This window comes from Bos mutus, chromosome 5 (genome assembly GCF_027580195.1).
Source record: "Bos mutus isolate GX-2022 chromosome 5, NWIPB_WYAK_1.1, whole genome shotgun sequence".
Taxonomy (NCBI): domain Eukaryota; kingdom Metazoa; phylum Chordata; class Mammalia; order Artiodactyla; family Bovidae; genus Bos; species Bos mutus.
In genome coordinates this window covers 76219483-76245504 of record NC_091621.1, presented here as the reverse complement: position 1 = coordinate 76245504, position 26022 = coordinate 76219483, and the positions used below count along the sequence as shown (strand labels likewise).

The 26022-nt window shown below is 39.5% G+C and overlaps 1 protein-coding gene across 1 annotated transcript; it reads right to left on the bottom strand.

Annotated features, from left to right (window-relative positions):
* Positions 1-1919: 1919 nt before the first annotated feature.
* Positions 1920-9132, bottom strand: LOC138987964 (basic salivary proline-rich protein 2-like). Its single transcript, XM_070371101.1, has 3 exons — positions 8305-9132; positions 5661-6055; positions 1920-3059 (listed from the first exon to the last, which is right to left on the bottom strand). Exons 1-2 carry the CDS (start codon positions 8366-8368, stop codon positions 5679-5681), a joined length of 441 nt encoding a protein of 146 aa, XP_070227202.1. The 5' UTR covers positions 8369-9132; the 3' UTR covers positions 1920-3059; positions 5661-5678.
* Between the last annotated feature and the right edge of the window lie 16890 nt (positions 9133-26022).

The following is a 26022-nucleotide window of genomic DNA, read 5'->3' as shown; positions in this document are numbered from 1 at the left end:
CCTTGACATACACCTTTCCCAGTTTGGAACTAGTGTGTTGTACCATGTCCAGTTCTATCTGTTGCTTCTTACCTGCATACTGATTTCTCAGGCAGCACATCAGGTGGTCTGGTATTCCCATGTCTTGAAGAATTTTCCACAGTTTGTTGTGATCCACACAGTCAAAGGCTTTGGTATAGTCAGTGAAGCAGAAGTAGATGTTTTTCTGGAACTCTCTTGCTTTTTCAATGATCCAACGGATGTTGGTAATTTGATTTCTGGTTCCTCTGCCTTTTCTAAATCCCACTTGAACATCTGGAATTTCATGGTTCACATACTACTGAAACTTGGCTTGGAGAATTTTGAGCATTACTTCACTAGCGTGGGAGATGAGTTCAATTGTACAGTAGTTTGAACATTCTTTGGCATTGCCTTTCTTTGGGATTGGAATGAAAATTGACCTTTTCCAGTCCTGTGGCCACTGCTGAGTTTTCCAAATTTGCTGGCATACATAAATGAAAGGAAAGATGATCTGCAGAGTTCCTAAGACAAAGATAAGGCCCTTAACATTGTATTGATACCAAGTCCTCACATTTTATTTAAAGCGCAATTTCAGCCCCATACAGAATCCTAACCAGAGGTATGACAAAGTAAAATTTGTGTTTTTACAAAAGCCTCTCTGTGACAGAGAAGTTCTCTCATGAAGACTTATGGTAATCAAAGTAGGCAGTGGCCTTGTTAGGGGATATCAATGGCTGGATGGCCACTCAGGGGTAATTCAGAGACAGAGACTACAGTAATAAACCCCTCTCTCTCTACATGGAGATATACAGATTCCGGGGCCCATTTGTTTTATTTTACTCCCACCCACATTTAATATTTCTATGTGCTCTGCTGAATATAGGCCAGATTGTATCCATGTATTTACTTCTGGTCCCACTACCCTGAGAAAGTATGTTAATATAAGTAAAATATTTCATGAAGAAAGAGGGCAGAAGGACACAAAAATATGACACTGAACTGCTCCAGCACTTAACCATTAGGGTTTGAGAGATCCTAGGGAGGACAAAAGGACCTCTTCTCTTTTGAGTTTGTGGTTAATTTTCAGAACAGGAGCAACCCTGCCATCCCTTCATGTCTTTCTGCTTTGCAACAGCATCAGAGATGCAGGTTGACAAGTTAACCTTTTCCCATATTAAGCTTCTTTACATGAACAGCTGCATAGCTACATGTCTATTGATCATTCCTTTGTGTCCAGCAGAGCCATAAGTGCTTCATATATATAGCTGAAACCTTTCACAAGATCCCTTTGGATTTTTGGCATCATGTTCACGTTTCAGATCAAAGAATAAAGGCATAATCTGATTGAGTGACTTTCCCACACCATGTACTTTGTAAGTATCAAAATTAGTAGGAGATTCAATGGACAGAGAATGAAAGAGAGAACAACCTTACTTACAAGAACAAATCAAAATTTCTAGGATCAAACAACTAGAAATACAAGTTCTTCACTAAATGTGGATAAACATGAACTTCTGGAGAGGGAAATTCAATATTCTAAAAGAGGCAATATCTCAGGGGTTCTGAAGTACTTTGATCTGCACTGCTCTTCTCACTTCCATGTTAACTTTCATCTAGTCATTCCAATTCCAGAATTTTGTTCATCTTTTTTGTTTGCTGTCTTCTCTCACATTCTTCTTATCCTTGGCCATTAATTACTTTAAAATTTCATTATTATAGTTTTATTTGGGCATTGGTAAAAACATAAATAAATATAGGTGTCCAATGTACTAAATTTTTTAAAATTTTATTTTATTTTTAAACTTTACAAAATTGTATTAGTTTTGCCAAATATCGAAATGAATCCACCACAGGTATACATGTGTTCCCCATCCTGAACCCTCCTCCCTCCTCCCTCCCCATACCATCCCTCTGGGTCGTCCCAGTGCACCAGCCCCAAGCATCCAGTATCGTGCATTGAACCTGGACTGGCAACTTGTTAATTTAAAATAAAAACTTAATGATCTTTTAAATGTCTAGTCTGATCCTGTAACTTCCTGGCTTAACATTCTGATAGCATTCCAATATCCAATATTTCAATATCATTAGGTTAAAAGAGCAAATTCCTTGATAGATTAAAAGAACTTGTATAAATCAGCCTTTGCTGCTCCTTTGTTTTTTGTTTGTTTTTGTCTTTTTGCACTTTTAAGTTATTTTCCTAGGCAAACAACTGTTAGCTATGTTCATAATTTTAGGAGAAGAATCTGCACAGTGCTTTTTTATTGGCTGCATCAAATAAAACATGACTGTGAGTTCAGAATCAATTGGGTAATTTTTACAAGATTGATGAGTAAACAACATATTTTTCAAGCATAGGAATAATAATTTTAAGTATACTAGCCCTGTTTTCTGTTTAACAATTAACAAATATAGCTTTCTACAGCAAAGTTCCATAGTTTCAAACCTACCACTTAACAGTCCTGAGAACTGTTCAAATGAACCTCTTAACATTATAGGAATACAATTTGTCTTTTTAGTAAACTAATCTAGATGGAAACTCAACTTTATGTTAAGGGAAATAAAAAGTTTGTATTTTTCTTAAATTTTCACTAAATTTCTTTGCTTCTAGCTAAACTTAGTCTATACTCACAATATCCTGGCTATATGAAAAATGTACATTTTTGTCCAACAAATACTGGTTTATTTAAATGAGGACTTGAACAATGTTTATGTGTTATATTTGGTCAGATTTACATTTTCTACAAAGCTGATGCAACTTAAAATTTGGGATCCCCTATTTCACAGGCCTCTTTTAATGCCCTGGGAGAAGCCTTGGAATTTTGTATTAATCATTTTGTACTGTTTTCCTATTTACTGTACTAGTCATGTATTGATGTGAAAGTTGGTCTATAAAGAAGGCTGAGAATCAGAGAACTGATGCTCAAATTGTGGTGCTGGAGAAGACTCTTGAGAGTCCCTTGGACAGCAAGGAGATCAACCGTTGGATCCTAAAGGAAGTCAACTCTGAATATGCATTGGAAGGAGTGATGCTGAAGCTGAAGATCCAATATTTTGTCCACCTGTTGAGAAGAGCCAATACATTAGTAAAGATCCTGATGTTGGGAAAGATTGAAGGCAAAAGGAGAAGGGGGTGACAGAAGATGAAATGGCTAGCAAAACTGACTCGGTGGACATCAGTTAGAGCAAACTCTGGGAGATAGTGGAGGACAGAGAAGCCTGGTGTACTACAGTCTGTGGGGTCTCATAGAGTAAGATACTGCTTAGCAACTGTACAACAACTATTTACCTTACAGAGAGCAATCTAAATTATATAAGCTTTTGGCTCCTTAAAATCTGGCTCCTTCCCACATTCAGTTTTTTCATTTTTAATCTAGAGAAGGACATCCTCTTTCTCCCCATAACGTTAACTTGTTGATGTACATGGTTTTCTTTATGTATGTTAACTCATTATATTCATCCTCTAGGGTAGATATTATTATTATCCTCACTGTATGGATGAGTAAACAAAGGCTCTGAGGCCTGAAGCAGCTTGCTAAGAGTCCAGAGCTAACATAAAGAGATAGGATTTAAACTCAAGTCTCAAGAACTCCAAATTCCTTTGGAGCATACCACTTCCTTTATGAAATATACTCAGGTTTTGTTAAAGAAAGGCAGGGGATCTAAGGAGGGAAAAAACTGAGAAATGTTTAAAAAAAATATGGAGGTGGGATATAGTAGACTCCAGAGAGTAAGGACCTAGAACCACTCATTTCCCTAGCAATAGCATCAATTATTTCGGAAATTTTAAGAATTTCCATTCTGTGCAACTTCTTACATTTGAAATATTTTCCTTATTTCCATAACATTACTAGAGTCTTAGTTAAAAGTGTAAAGAAAATAAATATGGCCTAATGCCGTAGAAACCATGGAGGGAGAGGAAGAGGTATATGGCTTATGAGTAATGGTTCTAGGGGGAAGGAGGAGGCAAAAGCAGGTTGAAAGGAGATACACACTCCTGTCCTCAAGCAAAGAACGAAGGAAAAATGTTTCCTAGGAAGGTGGCCCCAGAGGAAGCCATCCGGACCTATCGATGAGAACGGGTCTTTGATGCTCCTATGCTGGGTTCACGGCCCTCAAATTTCAGACTCACAAACACCCAGAATGAGACATGACACTTAGAAATTAGATGCTGATTGTTTTATTGATAAATGGAAGATAGACTGCCTTCTTCCATGGCTTTCTGAAGGACACATATCTTCATATTTTCTGAAACAAAAAAAAGGGAAGTTCAGAGAGTATTGGAAACTGAGTTCATAGCCCTGCTGGTAACTGAAAGGAAGTTGATGAGAGCCCAACTTCTCAACTTTCTCTTCTTCCTCCATGTCCTGTAATCTTCTAAATGTTCTTGTTTGTGATTAGAATGCATGTAACAGACAGTGAGTTCTAAATTGTTGCTTGCAAGATTAAGAAAGTTTTTTCTTAGGCTGTTTGTCTCTAGGCTGCTATTTATAATGTTCAAACATACATTATATTTACAAAGATGGTTACTGCAGCATATCCTATAATAGCAAAAAACTGAGGTTAGCCTAAGTGTCCATTGATAGAGCTTTAGTTAAAGAAATCATGGCACAGTCAGACAAAGGAATAGAATACAGTTAAAATGAAAATAAAACCAGGAGCAAACAGATCCATATAGCTCTACAAAATGATATGGAATTTTTCTAAGAAATAAGTTATTTAACAAATGCTTACTAGACTTCTGGTAGTGATCAATTTATAATGTATATAAATGTCGAATCACTAAGTAGTACATCTGAAACTAGTATAATATTGTACATCAACTGTGTTTCAATGAAAATAAAAGATCCCCCAAAATATGTTATTTGAGATAAGAACTTATAGATATGTAAATAAAATAGTATAGCATTTGCAAATAAAAAGATAGCATATGTTTGTGTGTGTGTGTCCATGGAATTCTCCAGCCAAGAATACTGGAGTGGGTTGCTATGCCCTTCTCCAGGGGATCTTCCTGATTCAGAGATCGAACCCAGGTCTCCCACATTGCAGGCAGATTCTTTACCATTTGAGCTACCTGGGAAGTCTAAATATTTCCAAGGGGATGTTCAAAGGAGCTAACTGTGGTGGCCTTTGGGGAAGGAAGTGGGAAGGTAGGATGTAATATGCTGTTAAGAATTAACCTCATACTTTTGTCTTGTTTTCTTTTTTCTTACTTTGAGCATATATTAAATCAAAAGTCAATATTTTAAAAACTGGGTAACATTACAGGCATAAAAATTAAAGTATCATTTATCAGGCACATGGGACCTGAGAGGCCTGGCAGGTGGAAACTTGAGAAGGGAAGTCATTGAGCCTGAGGAGGAGGATAGGAGAGGACAAGGGAGAACACAGCTCTACTTTCTCATCACCAACCCACTTTACGACAGGTAGATATCAGGGAAAAGGCAATCTATGGTCCATCTTTCTTAAAATCAGAATCACCTTGGATAGCATGTAATAAATACAAGGTCTTGCTACTTTATTCCAGAATATCTGAACAGAAATATTTAGACTGGAATCCAGGAGTAGGCAATTTCCACATATTTTCAGTTGATTCAATGACATAATAAAGTGTGAAACTTGTAGTAGTTAGGACCTTTATGGAAAGTGAGCTTGAGGCATACCTGTCATTGAATTCCAGATTACTGGGTTGGTGGGCCTTGGGGAGATCTTTGTGGTCCATGTCTTGGGGGTGGTGGTCTGTGATGTCTTTCAGGAGAAAGTGGGGGAGGATGGTGATGACAAAGTTGCTTTGGTGGGGGTGGTCTCTGCGGAGGTTCACCATCTCGTGGAGGTGGTCTCTGCTGAGGTCCATCACCTTGTGGACGTGGTCTCTGCTGAGGTCCATCACCTTTTGGATGTGGTCCTTGCTGAGGTTCACCATCTTGTGAGGCTGGACCTAGCTGAGATTCACCTTCTAGGTTTTCACCATTAGGAGGGGCTCCAGGTGGTGGTGTTTCAGGTCCCTCAGTAGATCTCTGAAAGTGCTCAGGGGAGCCCTGGTCCGGGTTTTCTGCATCTGTAGGATACAGCACAGGAATAGAAGAACTTGGTGATGGAAGGCACCCCTCTTATTTTGATCTCTGGTCACCTTATCAGACATTCCCTTTCTCCTAGGACCTGCTTGTGAACTACCAATTTCCCTCTTACCCTCAGCTTCATTTTGCAGGGTTCCTGTTCACTCACATACTAGTGATACTGAATAGTAATTCTGTGTTCTTGAGACAAATAGGTGTCCTCAATTTGGCAAAAATGAAGTTATTGGACATCTTAGAATTCTCAGAGGATGTTTCCAAAGACAAAAGAAAGCAAATGGATTATCAATGTCAGTTATGTTGCTGGTTATATTTTGGGTCAGTGATGTGAACTGACATCTGTGACTTCAAGTCTGGCCAGTTGAATGCATATGTGGAATTCACTTCTTCTAAGACCTGATAAGCAACAATAAAGAGAGATAGAGAGAAACATAAATAATGGTTTGCCTAAGAGTGACTAAATAACAGTGAGCAAAATTAATTACAGGGACAAAGGGACCCAGACTCCATTTCTTTACATTTCTTCTTAAACCATATATTTAGAGAGAGGAATATTAGGGAAGAAGGAACAAGTTGAGTGGTTGGTACTAAACAGTTATTTCTGGTCTGAGGGTATATAGGCAGAATTCTCCTGTGTCATCCGAGCTAATTGCTGTTGTTGTTTAATCGTATCTGACTCTTTTGCGACCCCATGGTCTTTCGGCTGCTAGGTTCTTCTGTCCATGGGATTTCCCAGGCAGGAACAATGGAATGGAATGGAATGGAGTTCTTTCTCCAAAGAATCTTCCCAACCAAGGGATTGAACCCTCGTCTCCTGTGTTGCAGCTAGATTCTTGACCTCTGAGCCACCTGGGAAGGGTTTCTAGCATTAATCAGTCCTTGACAAGACAAAGATGATAGTAGGACACCGGAAAAATGAAAAGTGGCTAATGGAAAAAAAAAAAAAACAAACAGTTGAATGAGAACTAATTAAGTCTTGCCATATATGGGGCAGGGAAGTCTTCGCTGATGCCTTCTAGGGAAAGAAGCAGAAGATGAAGTGTAAAGTAAGTTCAGGGCTCACAGCTGTTGTACAGGGAATGGGACTTTTCAACTACATCTCTATATTCCTGAAGTTAACTTGTCAGTCACTGTCTGTGATGCTATTGCAAAGGGAAGCAGACATGAAGCAATGGCAGGGTTGCTCCTGTGCTGAGGATCAATCACAAACTCTAAGAGAAAAGGCAGTTTTGTCCTCCCTGTGTGTGTGTAGCTTAGTTGTTCTGTCGTGTCTGACTCTTGCAACCCTATAGACTATAGCCTGCCAGGCTCCTCTGTCCTTGGGATTCTCCAGGCAGGAATACTCGAGTGGGTTGCCATTTCCTTCTCCAGGGGAATCTTCCTGAGCCTGGAACTGAACCTGGGTCTCTGGCCTTGCAGGCAGACTTTTTACTGACTGAGCTACAAGGGAAGCCTAGGATCCCTCAAACCATAATGCTAATTTAGGTGAAGTGCTGGGCTATTTCAATGTCATATTTTAGTGGACTTCTGCCCTCTCAATTAATGAAATCCTTTACTTAGATTGACTTATATCCTATGGGAATTCTAAGATATCCATTCATGAAATCCTTTACTTATATTTCTCAAGGTGGGGCAACCAGCAGTAAACAAGTGGATACAAGTTTGCCCATATTGGGAGCAATGTACTGAAATATTAAATATGGATGGGGGTAAAATGAGACCACTGGTTCCTGGGATCTCTGTATCTACATGGAGAGAGAGAGAGGGAGAGGGAGAGGGAGATGGGGGAGAGAGAGAGAGAGATAGAGAGATTATCCTAGTCTCTTTCTCTGAAATAGCTCTGAATGGGCTTCACCTCCTCCATCCATCTGGCACCTCCTAACAGGGTCACCCTCATCTACAGCCTACTTTGATTACCATAACATCTTCACAAAGAAACATCTCTGTTCCAGTCTTTATTTTTTTCCAATGCATCCTTCATAACACATAGAGAGATTTTTGTTAAAAACTTACCTTGTCATTCCTCTGGTTAAAATTCTGGATTGGGTTGGAATTGCACTTTAAATAAAGTATGAGGCCTTGGTGTCAATGAGGATGTGAAGGGCTTTATCCTTGTCTTAAGAACTCTGTACCTCATCTTTCATTTTTGCCCTCTCTTACCATCTTCCTCACTGCAGTGCCATCCCTTAAGCCCCAAGCAGAGTCTCAGCACTCTCCCCTTTCCTTCTCTTACCATCAAACAGGCTTTGAGCTGAGCTCAGGGCCAGCAAGGTCACTGAGAGCAGGATCAGCAGCATCTTGGAGGAAGCTCTGGAATGTTCTCAGTTCTGGGCTAGGAGAAACCAGGCAGCTTCCTTTATAAAGGGGACCAGAACAATGTTATCTTTTGAGTTTCACACTGGGCAGAACTTGTCGCTGTATAGACACGGTTAGAGTTGGGACTTAGCCCAACAGGATTGAGAAGTTAGGTGTTATCAGTGTGTCATTTCTTAAAGGTACAGGATGTGACTTGGGCAAAGATTTTGAAGGAAGGATATCCAAGCAATCAGAGCAGATTTTAGAATTGTTCTGTCATCATGTGATTTTCAGTCTGTTTAGTGGTCTGTTTCTCTGTTCTACCAAAGTGTTGTTCATATGTGTGGGGTATATTCAGTTCAGTACAGTTCAGTTCAGTCACTCAGTCGTGTCCGACTCTTTGCGACCCCATGAACCACAGTACGCAGGCCTCCCTGTCCATCACCAATTCCCGGAGTTTACCCAAACTCATGTTCATTGAGTCAGTGATGCCATCCAACCATCTCATCCTCTGTCATCCCCTTCTCCTCCTGCTCTGAATATTTCCCAGCTTCAGGGTCTTTTCAAATGAGTCAGCTCTTTGCATCAGTTGGCCAAAGTATTGGAGTTTCAGCTTCAACATCAGTCCTTCCAATAAATACCCAGGACTGATCTCCTTTAGGATGGACTGGTTGGATCTCCTTGCAGTCCAAGGGACTCTCAAGAGTCTTCTCCAACACCACAGCTCAAAAGCATCAATTCTTCAGCGCTCAGCTTTCTTTATAGTCCAACTCTCACATCCATACATGACTACTAGAAAAACCATAGCCTTGACTAGATGGACCTTTGTTGACAAAGTAATGTCTCTACTTTTTAATATGCCGTCTAGGTTGGCCATAACTTTCCTTCCAAGGAGTAAGTGTCTTTTAATTTCATAGCTGCAGTCACCATCTGCAGTGATTTTGGAGCTCCCCAAAATAAAGTCTGCCACTGTTTCCACTGTTTCCTCATCTATTTCCCATAAAGTGATGGGACCAGATGCCATGATATTAGTTTTCTGAACACTGAGTTTTAAGCCAACTTTTTCACTTTCCACTTTCACATTCATCAAGAGACTTTTTAGTTCTTCTTCACTTTCTGCCATAAGGGTGGTGTCATCTGCATATCTGAGGTTATTGATATTTCTCCCAGCAATCTTGATTCCAGCTTGTGCTTCTTCCAGCCCAGTGTTTCTCATGAATGGGGTATAGATGTATGTGTATTTGTGTGTGTGTGTGTGTGTTGGCAATGATCCTATTGCCCATAATGGAACTGATCAATACTTCTGGCTATTTTTATGGCTGAAGCACCATCATTCATGTATCCCCGTCTCTTATGTCTTCTCCGTTGGCAAGTGGATTCTGTACCACTAGCACCACCTGATATGTAGCAAAACATGTTTATGATAGAGATCATTTTGGTTTAACTTTGAGAAATACATGGAAAACTCATACTTGGACTCACATGCATGGCAGAAGGGTGGCTCTCAACCTACTCAAGCCCCCAACCATCATCCAAGATTCCCTGGCTCTAATTGGGAAACCTTTATGTTGTAGAAAAAAAAATGTAACTTAAGGCTTTCTATTCTTATTAAAATTCTTGAAAGTTGTATTTACTAAATGCAAATATAGATAGGAAATCCACCACAGAGTTTCTAGGACAGAGTCTAAGAGTGAAAGTCATTCAGTCATGTTTGATTCTTTCCAACCCCATGGATTATACAGTCCGTGAAATTCTCCAGTCTAGAATACTAGCATGGGTTGTCTTTCCCTTCTCCAGGGGATCTACCCAACCCAGGAATTGAACCCAGGTCTCCTGCAATGCAGATGGATTCTTTACCAGCTGAGCCACAGGGAAACCCAATAATACTGGAGTGGGTAGCCTATCCCTTCTCCAGGGGATCTTCCTGACCCAGGGCCTCCTGCAGAAGAAATCAATAAATACATAGCTCCTAGATTGGGTCATGGATCATGTCATTTCATGTCTCTAAGAGTTCTTCCAAGCCACTTCCCTTTTCTAGGATCTTTTGTAAGATTCTGGTTAGGTTTTATTTTTTCTAGAAAGTATTTTTAACTCCCTACCCCCTGATAATTTAGTGATTGCAATTGTGTACTCCAGCAAGATAGTCTGATACCCGCTTTAAAGCCTCAATTGCATGTCATGAATCTTCTATTTTGCAATTAGTTTCTACACTAGAGTCTATTTTCTCATTTTGTTCTCCAACAAAGTATTTTTTCCGTGCAGTATTCTGCACTTATATCTCCCCATTATCTATCTGAATCTTATTTGTTGATATTTTATCTGGAATCAATTCTCCTTGTGTTGTTTTCCCTCTTATGTCTAGCTTTTTTCCTGTGCATTTTGGAGGAATTCCTGTATTTGATCATCTAAATCAGGCCTTTCTCCTCTTCACTATCCTGTTGCTTGTATTTCAGAAGTACTGTATTTCCAAATTAAAAAAAAATTATCTGCATTCTTCTTTTCAGTTGAGTATTCTATTATGTTGAATAGTTATCTGCTTGTCCTTTTATTTTAGAATGAGATTCATCAATATCATCACCTGCCACTTATTTCAGAACTAGTGTAGCATTTATATTGTTCAATTTTTGTGTGTATGCTCAGTCACTTCAGTCATGTCTGACTCTTTTCGATCCTATGAACTGTAGCCCACCAAGCTCCTCTGTCCATGGGATTCTCCAGGCAAGAATACTGGAGTGGGTTGCTATGCCCTCCTCCAGGGGATCTTCCTCACCCAGGGATTGAACCTGCCTCTCTTATGTTTCCTGTACTGGCAGAAACAGGTTCATTTAACGCTCTGGCCACCTAGTGAAATTTTATGATGGTGTGCTTGGGGTATCTGAGGGAAAGCCATATACATAGTGAGCTGGAAATCCCACAGAACAGGTCCCTTGACCAGTGTGGATAGGTAGGTCCCTTGCTATGCGTACAAGTCTGGGACTTTCTGATGGGTTGCAGATAACATTACAGGAAGGCTTCCTGATAACTGGAGTTTTCTACAGATAACTGTGCCCTTGAAGGGTGGCTGGGCAGATTGGTTTCTTTTCCTGGCATAAAGGGATTTATTTCAGAATGGGGACTGTATCCACATTTGGCAATGTGGGAAAGCTATGTAGCTAGTTGATGAGGCACATGGTTTCAGCTGGGCTTCATGGGAGAAAAGGAGCAGTTTCCTGGGAAAAACAGGTCCTCTTACAGTATTGTGATGACTGTTTCTGGTTTCCTCAGACAACAATTTGGAAAGGAAAGGGGAGAAGATGAGTCCTGATTGGTGACTTTTGGTAGAACTTTCTGGTGGGAAAAAATCAGAGATAAGGAAGAGAGGGAAGTGGCAGCCAACTTGAGTAGGGGCTTGGAAGGAGTGGTCCTGCTCAAAGACAGGCTTCCCTTTGGTTGATGAGCTGTTCTGGGGCGGGGTAGGTAGAAGAGAGAGTGGATATTCCATGTCATTTTTTTCCAAACTGCCTTTATGTAGGTACTTCTAGCTTAATGCCATTAGCAGTGAGAACAATGTAAGCTTTTCTAGTTAGAGCTGGTAGAACAAATAAAATTTCCAAAAGTTCTTATTAAGACTTGCTAAAATTAAATGAAGTACATGTCTATTTTGAGAAGAATTAGACTATTTACTAATCTGAGGACATAAAGCTGAGGGTTCTATCACATTTGGTAGATACTGAAATCAAGTTTGGGAATACTCCAAGTTCAAAGATACAATCAACTGTTTGTGAAGTTCTCTATTAGATTTAAAAGTGAATTACTCAAGTAGCAGTTTATGCAAAATCTAGTGTCATCTAGTAGGTAAGAAAATAAAATCATACTCAACATTCATTAATAGAAGTATGGTGAGTAGAGTTGGAGTTATCATGAATCTGGCTCTGAAGGAATGTTCCTCAGATTTTCTTTTCTCCATCCATCCATGATGTTTGTCAGTCTTTTTCAGATAAGTTTATGAATGGGCTTCGTGACATTGTAGAGATATACCAGGACAGATCCTCATCATTGTACGTGATTTGAAGATAGATGGAAATGCTCAGTGAAATCCAAATGTTTACTTTCTATTGATGTCAACAACCCCAATGTCAGGTTTCCTTTTAAATACCAGTTTTGTTATCCCCATTGTAAAAATGTCCTTCAACTCAGGAACTTTTCCCAACTTCGTAAGAAATGAGAGTGAATAGAAGTTATCAATGTACCACAACAGAATAAATATCAGAAACTGTATCCCTAGATGAAATGAAACAAGACAAAAAAACACACCAGAAGAGGAGGTATGTAAACCACCCACCAAGGATGAGGTTTAAGGTTGAAGGAAAGTAGAAACAATTAATTGCTTGGAGAAGTGTAAGTTCTTTAATCTTTGTTGAGACTTCCAAACAATCCTTCAAGTTTTATTCTAAGTGACAATCTGCCTTTTTTGAATTTACATTTTCTTCATTAGAAATGTATTGACTAATATCCTTTATCATGAACAACCCTTCCCTACTTGATTTTAAGGGAAATCTGTAAGGAATAAGTCTAGAATTTTAAGCTAAAACCTACGTGTTAAAAATTCAAGCAACATTTTATTTGTAAAACTTCATGGAATTCAATACTTTTACTACTAAACAAGATATTAGGGAAATAAGTGAAATAAATATTAAATTCAAGAAAACAGAAAAAGGGAACACAAAGACATAAACCCAATAGAAGAGACAAAAATATAAAGCTAAAGTCAGAATGAAAACAGAATTTTATATGAATCCAAGACTGTTATTTGCAGTAAATAAATAAAACAGTAAGCTAAGTCAATTATAGAAGAACCCATGAGAGATTAAATGAAATCAGTTTAAAAATTTATGGCACAACTCTATGCCAACTGATTTTAAATTCTGAATAAAAAAGACTATCAATAAATATAAATGAATACAATTAAGTCAGGATTATATGAATAGACCAATATCAACAGATGATATTGAGAAAGTTATTAAAAAGTTGTGTGCTCTGCTATATTTAGTCATGTCCAACTCTTTGTGACCCTATGGACTGTAGCCTGCCAGGCTCCTCTGTCCACGGGGATTCTCCAGGCAAGAATGCTGGAGTGGGTTGCATGCCCTCCTTCAGGAGATCCTCCCAACCCAGGGATCGAACCCAGGTCTCCCGCTTGGCAGACAGATTCTTTACCATGTGAAACACCAGGGAAGCCCCAAAAGTATTAAAAATTACCCCTGTTAAAAAAGGACAGTTCAGGAACTCGCTGGTGGTCTGGTGGTTAGGAACCCACCTTTCAATGCAGAGGACGTGGGTGTGATCTCTGGTTGGGAAACTAGGATAGCACATACTGCAGGGCACCTGAGCTCACACCTTGAACTACTGAGCCTGGACACAACCAGAGAGACCATTCAGCACAACAAAGATCCTGCACGATGCAACGAAGATGCCATGTGCCATAGCTAAGCCCTGACACAGCTAAATCAGTAAGTAAAGTAGATATTTTTTAAATTGGCTGATCATTATTATTAGCCAATTAATTAATTAACTTAAAAAAGGACAGTTCAATATCATTTTAAATGTTAGTTCTTTTAAATCTACAGGAATAGACAACTGTGCTATTCACTCTACAACATAGAGAAAAAGGAAAATTCCACTTATTTTCATAAAGCTATCACTATTTTGACAATAAAATATTCTGTATAAGCAGAAATATCTAAGTAACAGTTCAGTTCAGTCGCTCATTCATGTCCAACTCTTTGTGACCCCATGAATTGCAGCGCGCCAGGCCTCCCTGTGCATCACCAACTCCGGGAGTTCACTCAAACTCATGTCCATCGAATCAGTGATGCCATCCAGCCATCTCATCCTCTGTCGTCCCCTTCTCCTCCTGCCCCCAATCCCTCCCAGCATCAGAGTCTTTTTCCAATGAGTCAACTCTTCGCAGCAGGTGGCCAAAGTATTGGAGTTTCACCTTTAGCATCAGTCCTTCCAAAGAACACCCAGGACTGACCTCCTTTAGAATGGACTTGTTGGATCTCCTTGCAGTCTAAGGGACTCTCAAGAGTCTTCTCCAATACCACAGTTCAAAAGCATCAATTCTTTGGCACTCAGCCTTCTTCACAGTCCAACTCTCACATCCATACATGACCACTGGAAAAACCATAGCCTTGACTAGATGGACCTTTGTTGGCAAAGTAATGTCTCTGCTTTTGAATATGCTATCTAGGTTGGTCATAACTTTACTTCCAAGGAGTAAGCATCTTTTAATTTCATGGCTGCAAACACCATCTGCCGTGATTTTGGAGCCCCCCAAAATAAAGTCAGCCACTGATGTGAATATGATCACTGATGTGATGTGATGGGACCAGATGCCATGATCTGGCTTTTTAGTTCCTCTTCACTTTCTGCCGTAAGAGTGGTGTCATCTGCATATCTGAGGTTATTGATATTCTCCCAGCAATCTTGATTCCAGCTTGTGCTTCTTCCAGCCCAGTGTTTCTTATGAAGTAACAGTTACATAACAAAAAATGAACAAATATATATGCTTATAAATTCCTTTAAGTTTTTTTAAAGTAACAAAAACATTGAGAACAATCTTGCTGCTCTTCAATCATTTAATGTAACCACGAAAATCATTGTCATGAGGAAAGCCCCCCATGGTCCAGTGGTTGGGGGTGGGAGGGGCTACCCAGGTGGCCCTAGAAGTAAAGAACTCACCTGCTAATGCAGGAGATGCAAGAGACTCGGTTCAATCCCTGGATGGGGAAGATCTCCTGGAGAAGGAAATGGCAACCCACTCCAGTGTTCTTGCCTGGAGAATCCCACGTTCAGAGGAGCCTGGCAGGCTACAGTCTATGGGATTGCAAAGAGTAGGACATGATTGAGCAACTGAGCGTGTGCGTGCACACACACACACACACACACACACACACACACACACCAGTGGTTAGGGCTCAGCAGAGGGCCTGGGTTCTATCCCTAGTTAGGGAACTAAGATCCCACAAGCCAAGTGGTGTAGCTATATATATACATATGTATGTATACATATGTATATATATACACATACTTAGTCACTCAGTCGTGACTTAGGGAACTAAGATCCCACAAGCCAAGTGGTGTGGCTGTATATATATATGTATGTATACATATGTATATATATACACATACTTAGTTATTCAGTCGTGTTCCACTCTTTGTGACCCCATGGACTGTAGCCCACCAGGCTCCTCTGTCTCTAGGCAAGAATACTGAAGTGGGTTGCCATCCCTCCTCCAGGGGATCATCCCAACTCAGGGATCGAACCCAGTTCTCCTGCATTGCAGGCAGATTCTTTACTGTCTGAGCCACTAGGGAAGCCCAAGAATACTAGAGTGGGTAGCTGATCCCTTCTCCAGGGGAACTTCCCAACCTAGGAGTGGAACCAGGTCTTCTGCATTGCAAGCAGATTCTTTACCAGCTGAGCTACCAGGGAAGCCCATATGAATATATATATATATATATCTTTGTCATGAGATTTGATCAAGAAAATGAAATAGAACACATATATTTACATTTCCTTTTGACCCAAATTCTCTGAAATGATAGAAAATACTTTCAAAAAATGATTTCATAACATTTATGAAAATTAACAGCATTAACTGAAAATATTAACAGAGATCATTAGCTGAGACTATTAACTGAGAAGTAGAAATTTATAAAGACTTCCTAAAGGTAACATAAGCTGTAGATTAATGGAGAGAAGTGGAAGGAAACCCTCAGAGTTAAAAGTACATGCAAGAGGAGACAGTTAAGGAGGTGAGAATGGCTCAGTATTGAAGTTGAGTGGATATCAGGAGTAGGAGGTGGCCTTCAAGGAAATGTTGCAATGGTTAATTGAGATAACCTGCATTGAGAGCCCACATCTTCAACACTCTGCCTCTCCTAACAATACTAAAGAGAGAACTCTAGTGCACTCATCTCTTGGTTAAAACACTGAATGTTTTTTCTGTTCTAACATCTAACAGTCACCAAAGTCTCTAGACATCTAAGATTATAGGTCTAGAGAAAATTGCAGCTGTTTGCAGACAATGATCATAAATTTTGGGGAAAATGGTCTGAAACAAGCACATAATAGATGTACAGAAATGAGTGTGAAAATGCAATAGTCATTTTTCCTTTAGTGATAATCAGAGGATGGTACACGACAACCTGAAAGGACACTTAACCAGTTTTTTTTTAGTAATCCTGAAAAGATAGTGAGTGTTGTCAGAAGATTTGGGAAGGGAACTGAAGCCTTGACAGAGTTTCCTAAAGAGATTCATTTCCTAGTAATTTATAGGAAAGAATCAATAAAGAGAAGGGCATGGATGATAATTTTTAAAGACTCATATCTCAGATTTTGGGGCTTCCCTAGTGGCTCAGTGGTAAAGGATCTGCTTGACAGTTCAGGAGATGAGGGTTCAATCCCTGGGTCAGGACAATCCCCTGGGGAAAGAAATGGTAATTCACTCCAGTATTCTTGCCTGAGAAATCCCATAGACAGAGGAGCCTGGCAGCCTACTGTCCATGGGGTCAAAAAAGAGTCAGGCACGACTTAGCGATGGAACAACAGCAGCAACATCTCAGAGTATAAATTTCCTGAATGATGGAATCTCTTACATGAAACGGTCAATCTTGCTATTGAATTGAGAACAGAAGTAATGGTTGTTTCTCAAGCTTGGACATGCCTGCTTAAATGTTGCAGCAGATCAGGGGAAAGTAATTCTGCCAACGATGGTCACAGTCAGCCATGAGAAACAAGAGTGTTCCAAAGCATGACCTTTCCTTGTTGGGGAAAGATGGCGTTACACCTTGGAAGACTGCAGATTATCAAATAGCCAAGGCCAAGAGAAATGAATGTCTGATCCCATGCCTTAAGTGTCCTAGATATTGAGATTGTTAATGGCCTCAAATTAAATCATATGACAACTGTGATGTCTTTGGAGCCTATTAAAAAACAGATAGCAAAGACTGTTCTTTTAAAATAAGTAATGAGGTGGACATTTCAGTCATTCTGACTCTTCTGTCATTGCTCTGCTCTCTACTCAAAGAAATATTATACAACACTAGATGTTACCATATGAATTTCACCTTGCAAGGGAGGCTTTTAAAAATAATGTCTGAGAATATATGAATTCTTGACTTACTAAAAAAGTTAGGGAAACCATGGATAATGAATATTGTCACATTACATAAGTAGCCTCAGAATAACAATATTAATACTACCACCAGCTGCACGATTTTTGACAGTATTAAATTTTAATTTATTTTTTTGCATATGCTCTCTCCATTTCCCTATCCTATTTTTAATTGGGTTTCCCATTTAACTGGATTGTCAGATCATATAGCCATTATTTTCTCTCTTTTAACTTTCATTTGTTTTAGTTCTACAAATAACTGTATGCTCTACCAATATTTATATTGATTTTCCCTAGGCATTTTGGTTGTCTGAGACTCATTCTCCAATAAATTCATTCAGAAGGACTCATGAGAACAACAGTCCCTTAGTTAAAAACTGTTTATACCCTTTTACTGGAGTGTTATTTTTTCATATAGAAACATCACACTTGCTTTCTCTCCACATCTTTAATAGGTTACTCCACTTTCTTTTATCAAAGAGTGTTACTGTGAAGAACTCTTAGAATAATCTATTTTTATTCCTGTTGTAAGTCATTAGCAGTTTTTTATAGATGTTCAAGGAATTTTCTCTTTTTCTTTAAAGTCCAATTACCATATTAAGACATGGCTTCATGTTTGTTGTTCTGGGTCAGTATTCTCAGTTGGCAAATTTGTTCTTTCAACTTCTAGTTTAAGCTGTGGTACATATACACAATGGAATATTACTCAGCCATTAAAAAGAATACATTTGAATCAGTTCTAATAAGGTGGATGAAACTGGAGCCGATTATACAGAGTGAAGTAAGCCAGAAAGAAAAACACCAATACAGTATACTAATGCATATATATGGAATTTAGAAAGACGGTAATGATAACCCTGTATGGGAGACAGCAAAAGAGACACAGATGTATAGAACAGTCTTTTGGACTCTGTGGGAGAGGGCGGTGGGGGATGATTTGGGAGAATGGCATTGAAACATGTATAATATCATATAAGAAATGAATCGACAGTCCAAGTTTGATGCAGGATACAGGGAGCTTGGGGCTGGTGTACTGGGATGACCCAGAGGGATGGTATGGGGAGGGAGGTGGGAGTGGGGTTCAGGATTGGGAACACATGTACACCTGTGGTGGATTCATGTTGATGTATAGCAAAACCAATACAATATTATAAAGTAATTCAGTTCAGTTCAGTTCAGTCGCTCAGTCGTGTCTGACTCTTTGTGACCCCATGAACCACAGCACACCAGGCCTCCCTGTCCATCACCAACTCCAGGAGTTCACCCAGACTCATGTCCATGGAGTCAGTGATGCCATCCAGCCATCTCATCCTCTGTCGTCCCCTTCTCCTCCTGCCCCCAATCCCTTCCAGCATCAGAGTCTTTTCCAATGAGTCAACTCTTCGCATGAGGTGGCCAAAGTACTGGAGTTTCAGCTTTAGCATCATTCCTTCCAAAGAAATCCCAGGGCTGATCTCCTTCAGAATGGACTGGTTGTATCTCCTTGCAGTCCAAGGGACTCTCAAGAGTCTTCTCCAGCACCACAGTTCAAAAGCATCAATTCTTTGGCGTTCAGCCTTCTTCACAGTCCAACTCTCACATCCATACACGACCACATAAAAAACCATAGCCTTGACTGGACGAACCTTTGTTGGCAAAGTAATGTCTCTGCTTTTGAATATGCTATCTAGGTTGGTCATAACTTTCCTTCCAAGGAGTAAGCGTCTTTTAATATCATAGCTGCAGTCACCATCTGCAGTGATTTTGGAGCCCCAAAAAATAAAGTCTGACACCGTTTCCACTGTTTCCCCATCTATTTCCCATGAAGTGATGGGACCAGATGCCATGACCTTCGTTTTCTGAATGTTGAGCTTTAAGCCAACTTTTTCACTCTCCACTTTCACTTTCATCAAGAGGCTTTTTAGTTCCTCTTCACTTCCTGCCATAAGGGTGGTTAGCCTCTAATTAAAATAAATAAATTTAATTTAAAAAACTTTTAAAAAGAAATTTCAGGAACATTTCTTGAGTTAGTGCTTTTAGAATTTATTCTATTACCTTGTTGTATTTTCCTTTTTTAAGGCCTCCTAGTAACTGTAGGTTGGCTCTTCTTTGGCTAGTTCTCAGTAATTTTTACTTTCTCTAAAATCCCTTTTTTAATTAATTAATCTCTTCATTCCTTTTGATTTTAAGTTTTTTTTTTTCCTTTTCAGCTCTTATTTCTTTTAGGCGCTTTTGTCATATGCATTATTTTCATTTTCTTTCTATTTCAGACTTTGACTAGGAAGTGTTTGATTTTTTTTTTCCTTTTATTTCTAATTCTTCCCTGAGTCCTGTTATCTCATTTCTATTAGAAGGTTCTGGAGTTTTTGTTTTTTATTGTATCTTTTCTGTGTTCATCTTTTTGAAGTATTTTCATTATTCCTAGGGATGTTATTCTTTTTATTATTCTCATTTTTCCTCATTAAAATTTTGTAGGAGATTTGACTTACATTCTTTAGCGTTAAAAATTGGTACATGAAATCACTTTTATATATACTTAAACTTTTATAGGGAAGCATGGGTCAGATAGACAACTTTCCTATCTTCACAAAGCTTAACTCTTCTCATGTTATTGAAAATTGTAGAGGCTTCCCTGTTGGCTCAGTAGTAAAGAACCTGCCTGCCAATGAAGGAGACATGGGTTCCATCCCTGGTCCAGGAAAATCCCACATGTCATGGAGCAACTAAGCTCATGAACCACAACTACTGAGCCTGTGCTCTAGAGCCTGGGAACTGTAACTCTTGAGCCCACAGCCACACCTACTGAAGCCCAGGAGCCTAGAGCCCATGCTCTGCAACGAGAAGCCCGCACACTGCAACTAGAGAAAAGAAGACCCAGCACAGCCAAAATCAATCAGTCAATAACATTAAATACCATGTATTGAAATCTAACACAAAAATCATTTTAAAAATTGTAATGGTTTGTTTTGTGACATTTCCTGGCCATGTTCTTATCCTACATTTTTGTCTGGATTGTCTCTCTTTGTCTGTTTTATCTCTATTCTGCTCAATTTTGATTACTTTGGCAGTTTCTGCTCACTGTAGGGCTCTGTTTGTAAGGGAGCTGTAGGGGTGTTTGTGACACAGCAGCTTCCACCCCTTCAGACCTCATATAGGACCCTTACACTCAGCTGTACCTGAAGTGGGCAAAATCCCTGTTTCAGCTGCTTTTCTTATATTGGTCCTCTACTCATTTTGGTGATTACTGGCTGGATGTTTTGGACATCTTAGTCTGATCAGAAGTAGCTTTTAGGGACTTCCCTGGTGACCAAGGGGCTATGACTCCGAGCTCCCAGTGCAGGAGCCCAGTTTGATCACTGGTCAGAGAACTGATCCTGCCCACGTGCCACAACTCAAGACCCTGCATGCTGCAACTAAAGATCCTGCTGCAGTGAAGATTTTTGCCTGCCACAACCAAGACCTGGCACAGCCAAAGAAAAAAATAAAAAATAATTTTTTAAGCACCTTTTGTTTTCTTGTTTTTCAGTCGGTTTTTATGCAAGACTTTTAAAAAATTCAAAGAGAGAGTCACTAATATTTGCAGTTTGGGGAAGTGATCCCTTTAAAAAAAATCATGTTATTAATTTATTTCTCAGGAATATCCTAAGTGTTAGGACCTAGTGGCTCAGATGGTAAAGAATCTGCCAACAATGCAGGAGCCCCCCAGTTCAATTTCAATTCCTGGGTCTAGAAGTTATGCTGGAGCGGGATTACCTACCCACTCCAGTATTCTTGGGCTTCCCTTATGGCTCAGCTGGTAAAGAATCCACCTACAACACGGGAGATTTTGGTTCGATTTCTGGGTTGGGAAGATCCCCTGGAGGAGGTCATGGCAACCCACTCCAGTATTCTTGCCTGAAGAATCCCCATGGACAGAGGAGCCTGGCAGGCTACAGTCCACGGGGTCACAAATAGTATGACATGAATGAGCAACTAAGCACAGCACAGGAATACAGAAGTGAGCAAAATAGAGAAAACTCCTGCTCTCATGGGATTTGCCTTTTAGGGGCAAGAAGGACAACAGACAAAACCAAAACCAATCTAATCTATGTTTGATAGTAATAAGTGCTAAGGAGGGAAAAACATTGGGGAAGGAGGAGATGATTGACCAGGTTGGGTAGACATCAGGGAACTTTTGCAGAAAGACATGTGGTACTTAGCAGTGAAACATGTGGATTTCAGGCAGAGGGACCATCCCTCAAGACTGTGAAGCTGGAGGAGCCTGGAGTGTTGGAGGAACAGTTGGAGGGCAGCGCAACAATAAAAGTGTGAGTATGGGGCAGATCTTCCAGCTATGAGGAGGGCTGGGTGCAGGTGGTAGGCAGATCGTGTAGGGTCTTGTCACCAGTGAAGACTTCAGATCTACTTCATTCAGACTTTAGCCTGCACCCTGTGTCACCTGGATATCAGGGTTTCCCCTTCCCACTGGAGATCCCTGAGCCTCAGCTGCCTGTGCCTGAAGAACCTATCACTTCTGAAGTTGTCAAAAATTACTTCCCTCCACCTCCTGATCTTGGAGTAATGAGGGCGTCAGACTGTGGGTCCCTGGCTAGAGAACCCATGGATGACCAGTTAGGAATAATCAGTGTAGGATTTGGCTTCATGCACCACTTGAAGGTTATAGGACTTTGGTCAGATCACTCTCTTTGATGAACCTCAGTGTCTTTGTTCAAAAAATGGAAATAATAGAATATATAACATAACACTGGTGTGAAGAATAAATGAAATAAAATCATACTCAGCATATAATGCAGGCTGAATAAATGTTAGCTTTGTTATTTTATTTTTTTAAATATAAATTTATTTATTTTAATTGGAGGCTAATTACTTTACAATATTGTATTGGTTTTGCCACACATCAACATGAATCCGCCGTGGGTATACACGTGTTCCCCATCCTGAACCCCCCTCCCACCTCCCTCCCCGTACCATCCCTCTGGGTCATCCCAGTGCACCAGCCCCAAGCATCCTGTATCATGCATTGAACCTGGACTGGCGATTCATTTCATATATGATATTATACATGTTTCAGTGCCATTTAAAATTAAATTTGATTATATATTCAATCTATGAATTTTCTTCTCTATGGCTTCTGATTTTATTGCATGCTTGTAACAAGACTTTCTGGTCTAAGATATCTATATATTTTTAATATATTATATGTACATAATTTATCTACATGCAATTTATCTGTATATATTTAATTTTTCTTCTGGTATGCTTTAGAATAGTTTGCTTTGAAATTTAAAACCTACTATTGGACAGCTTCTATGTTACAGAAACATATCAATCTATGGATATATGTTTATGTATAACAGATTCACTTTGCTGTACACCTGAAACTAACACAGCATTGTAGATCAATTATACCCCAATCAAAAAATATATATCAATCTAACTTCAATTTTGAGTACATGACTGGTCATTTGCTACTCTGCTTAATTATTTATCTTTTTCCTACTGACTAGGAAATTCACTTTTATCATATAAGTTCTTACATATTCTTCCATCTGTACTTTCCATTCTTGTATTGTTGGTTTACTCTATCAAAGCCAAATTTTTCTGTTTACCGCATACTTGTCATCTTTCAATGTGTGACTAGCATTTATGCTTCCATTGATTTTATGTTTCAGACTTTTTCCTGCTACTCTTATTTAGTTTTTCAGTTGAACATCATGATAATTTAAAAATACCTTTAATAAAAACAATGTATTGCTATTATATTTCTCAATTGATTTGGGCCTAACATCTTTACAATGTTTAGTCTTTTTAAAAAGAAACAAGGCAAGTCACTTTATTAATTAAGAACTTGCCCCACATGTAGACTTTTAAAGTATTGTTACAAATCAATTCTGTAAATTCTTAACTAATTCCTGGATATTTTTGGTAGTTTTGATTGTTGCTGTAGTGTGTGTATTTTTTTAAAATTGTATTTTGAAACTTATCATTGGCATATAAACAAAGTATCTTTAGGTATTTTTAAAACATCCACTCAGAATCCCTAAAGAAGACATTTCCAATCCATCTGGAGGGAATAACCCTGGCTCTAATATTTTGGGGGATTGGGAGGAAAAGAGGTTTCTGTTTCAACTTTGAGGACATTAACACTGAATGAATCTGCAGTTTTCAGAACTCTTTCTCTGTCTTTAGTGTGTCCAATCCCCAGTCCAGACAAGTGACCTCTCCAGAGAAGGAAAGTCTGGTTGCAAAGGGAGGGCTAGCTGCACAGCTGTGTGGAAACCTGAAGGGGCTTTCCAAATCAAATTACCCCAATGTGTCTTTCAACCAATCAGTTTCTGACCTCACCTTCATCCTCATCATATTTTATAATACAAATCAGGTTGCTTCTCAGCTTTCCTTATAGCTGGTTTTCTACATTTTTCATTTGCTAAATCACAGCCCTTACTACATCTTTGTCTGTTTTATTGCCTCCAAATTTTGTCTCACTTACAATTTGCTTTATCACTATGGTTTGTAGCTTAAAAAGCATTGTCTCCTGACTTATTACCTTAAGTTGGGTTAGATGGTAAAGAATCTATCTGCAACGCATGAGACCTGGGTTTGAACCCAGGGTCGAGAAGATCCCCTGGAGAAGAGAACTGTAACTTACTGCAGTATTCTTGCTTCCATCAAGTGTGGAGCCGGTAGGCTACAGTCCATGGGGTCACAAAGAGCTGGACACAATTGAGCACCTAGAACAAGTAGGGTTGTAGTAAGGAGCTGTTATAAAAAGCATGAATTCAAATTGCTTTCTCCTAAAACCAATCTCCCTAGTATGCTACAACTTCTCTGCCTTTTTTCTCCATTATATGTGCTTCTGATTGTAAATTTAAAACTTTAAATTTATCTCCTATTTTGTTAATATGTAAATAGTCAGGAAAGCACATCAAATTAAATGCCATTTTTTAATGCTCAAAATTCTCCAAGCCAGGCTTCAGCAATACGTGAATCGTGAACTTCCAGATGTTCAAGCTGGTTTTAGAAAAGGCAGAGAAACCAGAGATCAAATTGCCAACATCCACTGGATCATCAAAAAAGCAAGAGAGTTCCAGAAAAACATCTATTTCTGCTTTATTGACTATGCCAAAGCCTTTGACTGTGTGGATCACAAGAAACTGTGGAAAATTCTGAAAGAGATGAGAATACCAGACCACCTGACCTGCCTCTTGAGAAATCTATATGCAGGTCAGGCAGCAACAGTTAGAACTGGACATGGAACAACAGACTGGTTCCAAATAGGAAAAGGAGTTAGTCAAGGCTGTATATTGTCACCCTGCTTCTTTAACTTATATGCAGAGTACATCATGAGAAACGCTGGGCTGGAAGAAGCACAAGCTGGAATCAAGATTGCCGGGAGAAATATCAATAACCTCAGATATGCAGATGACACCACCCTTATGGCAGAAAGTGAAGAGGAACTAAAAAGCCTCTTGATGAAAGTTGAAGAGGAGAGTGAAAAAGTTGGCTTAAAGCTCAACATTCAGAAAGCTAAGTTCATGGCATCTGGTCCCATCAGTTCATGGAAAATAGATGGGGAAACAGTGGAAACAGTGGCTGACTTTATTTTTGGGGGCTCCAAAATCACTGCAGATGGTGACTGCAGCCATGAAATTAAAAGATGCTTGCTCCTTGGAAGAAAAGTTATGACCAACCTAGACAGCATATTAAAAAGCAGAGACATTACTTTGCCAACCAAGTTCCATCTAGTCAAACCTATGGTTTTTCCAGTAGTCATGTATGGATGTGAGAGTTGGACTATAAAGAAAGCTGAGCCCAGAATAATTGATGCTTTTAAACTATGGTGTTGGAGAAGATTATTGAGAGTCCCTTGGACTGCAAGGAGATCCACCAGTCCATCCTAAAGGAGATCAGTCCTGGGTGTTCAATGGAAGGACTGATGTTGAAGCTGAAACTCCAATACTTTGACCACCTGAGGCAAAGAACTGACTCATTTGAAAAGACCCTGATGCTGGGAAAGATTCAGGGCAGGAGGAGAAGGGGACAACAGAGGATGAGATGGTTGGATGGCATTACCGACTCAAAGGATGTGAGTTTGGATGGCATTACCGACTCAATGGACATGAGTTTGGATAGGCTCTGGGAGTTGGTGATGGACAGGGATGCCTGGTGTTCTGTGGTTCACGGGGTCGCAAAGAGTCGGACACAACTGAGCGACTGAACTGAGACAAGTAAAATAATTAAACAGTGAAGACACTGATTAGACAGAGCAAGAGCCCAGTAGATGTCAGCTCTTATTTGTATTCTTACTGCTTTCATGGGGATAATTGTATTCAGATCATGCAGTGAAATTACATCAGCAACCCTAATGACTTTCCTATACTTTACTGCTGCCTCTATGTACAATGGAGATATAAAATAAGCTTTAGTTTTGTGGAGGACTTAAGGTAGAGGGCATCACAGTATTGGGTGTGGAGGGATGAGAGTTGAGTGTCCTTACTACAAACAATAAAAGGCTG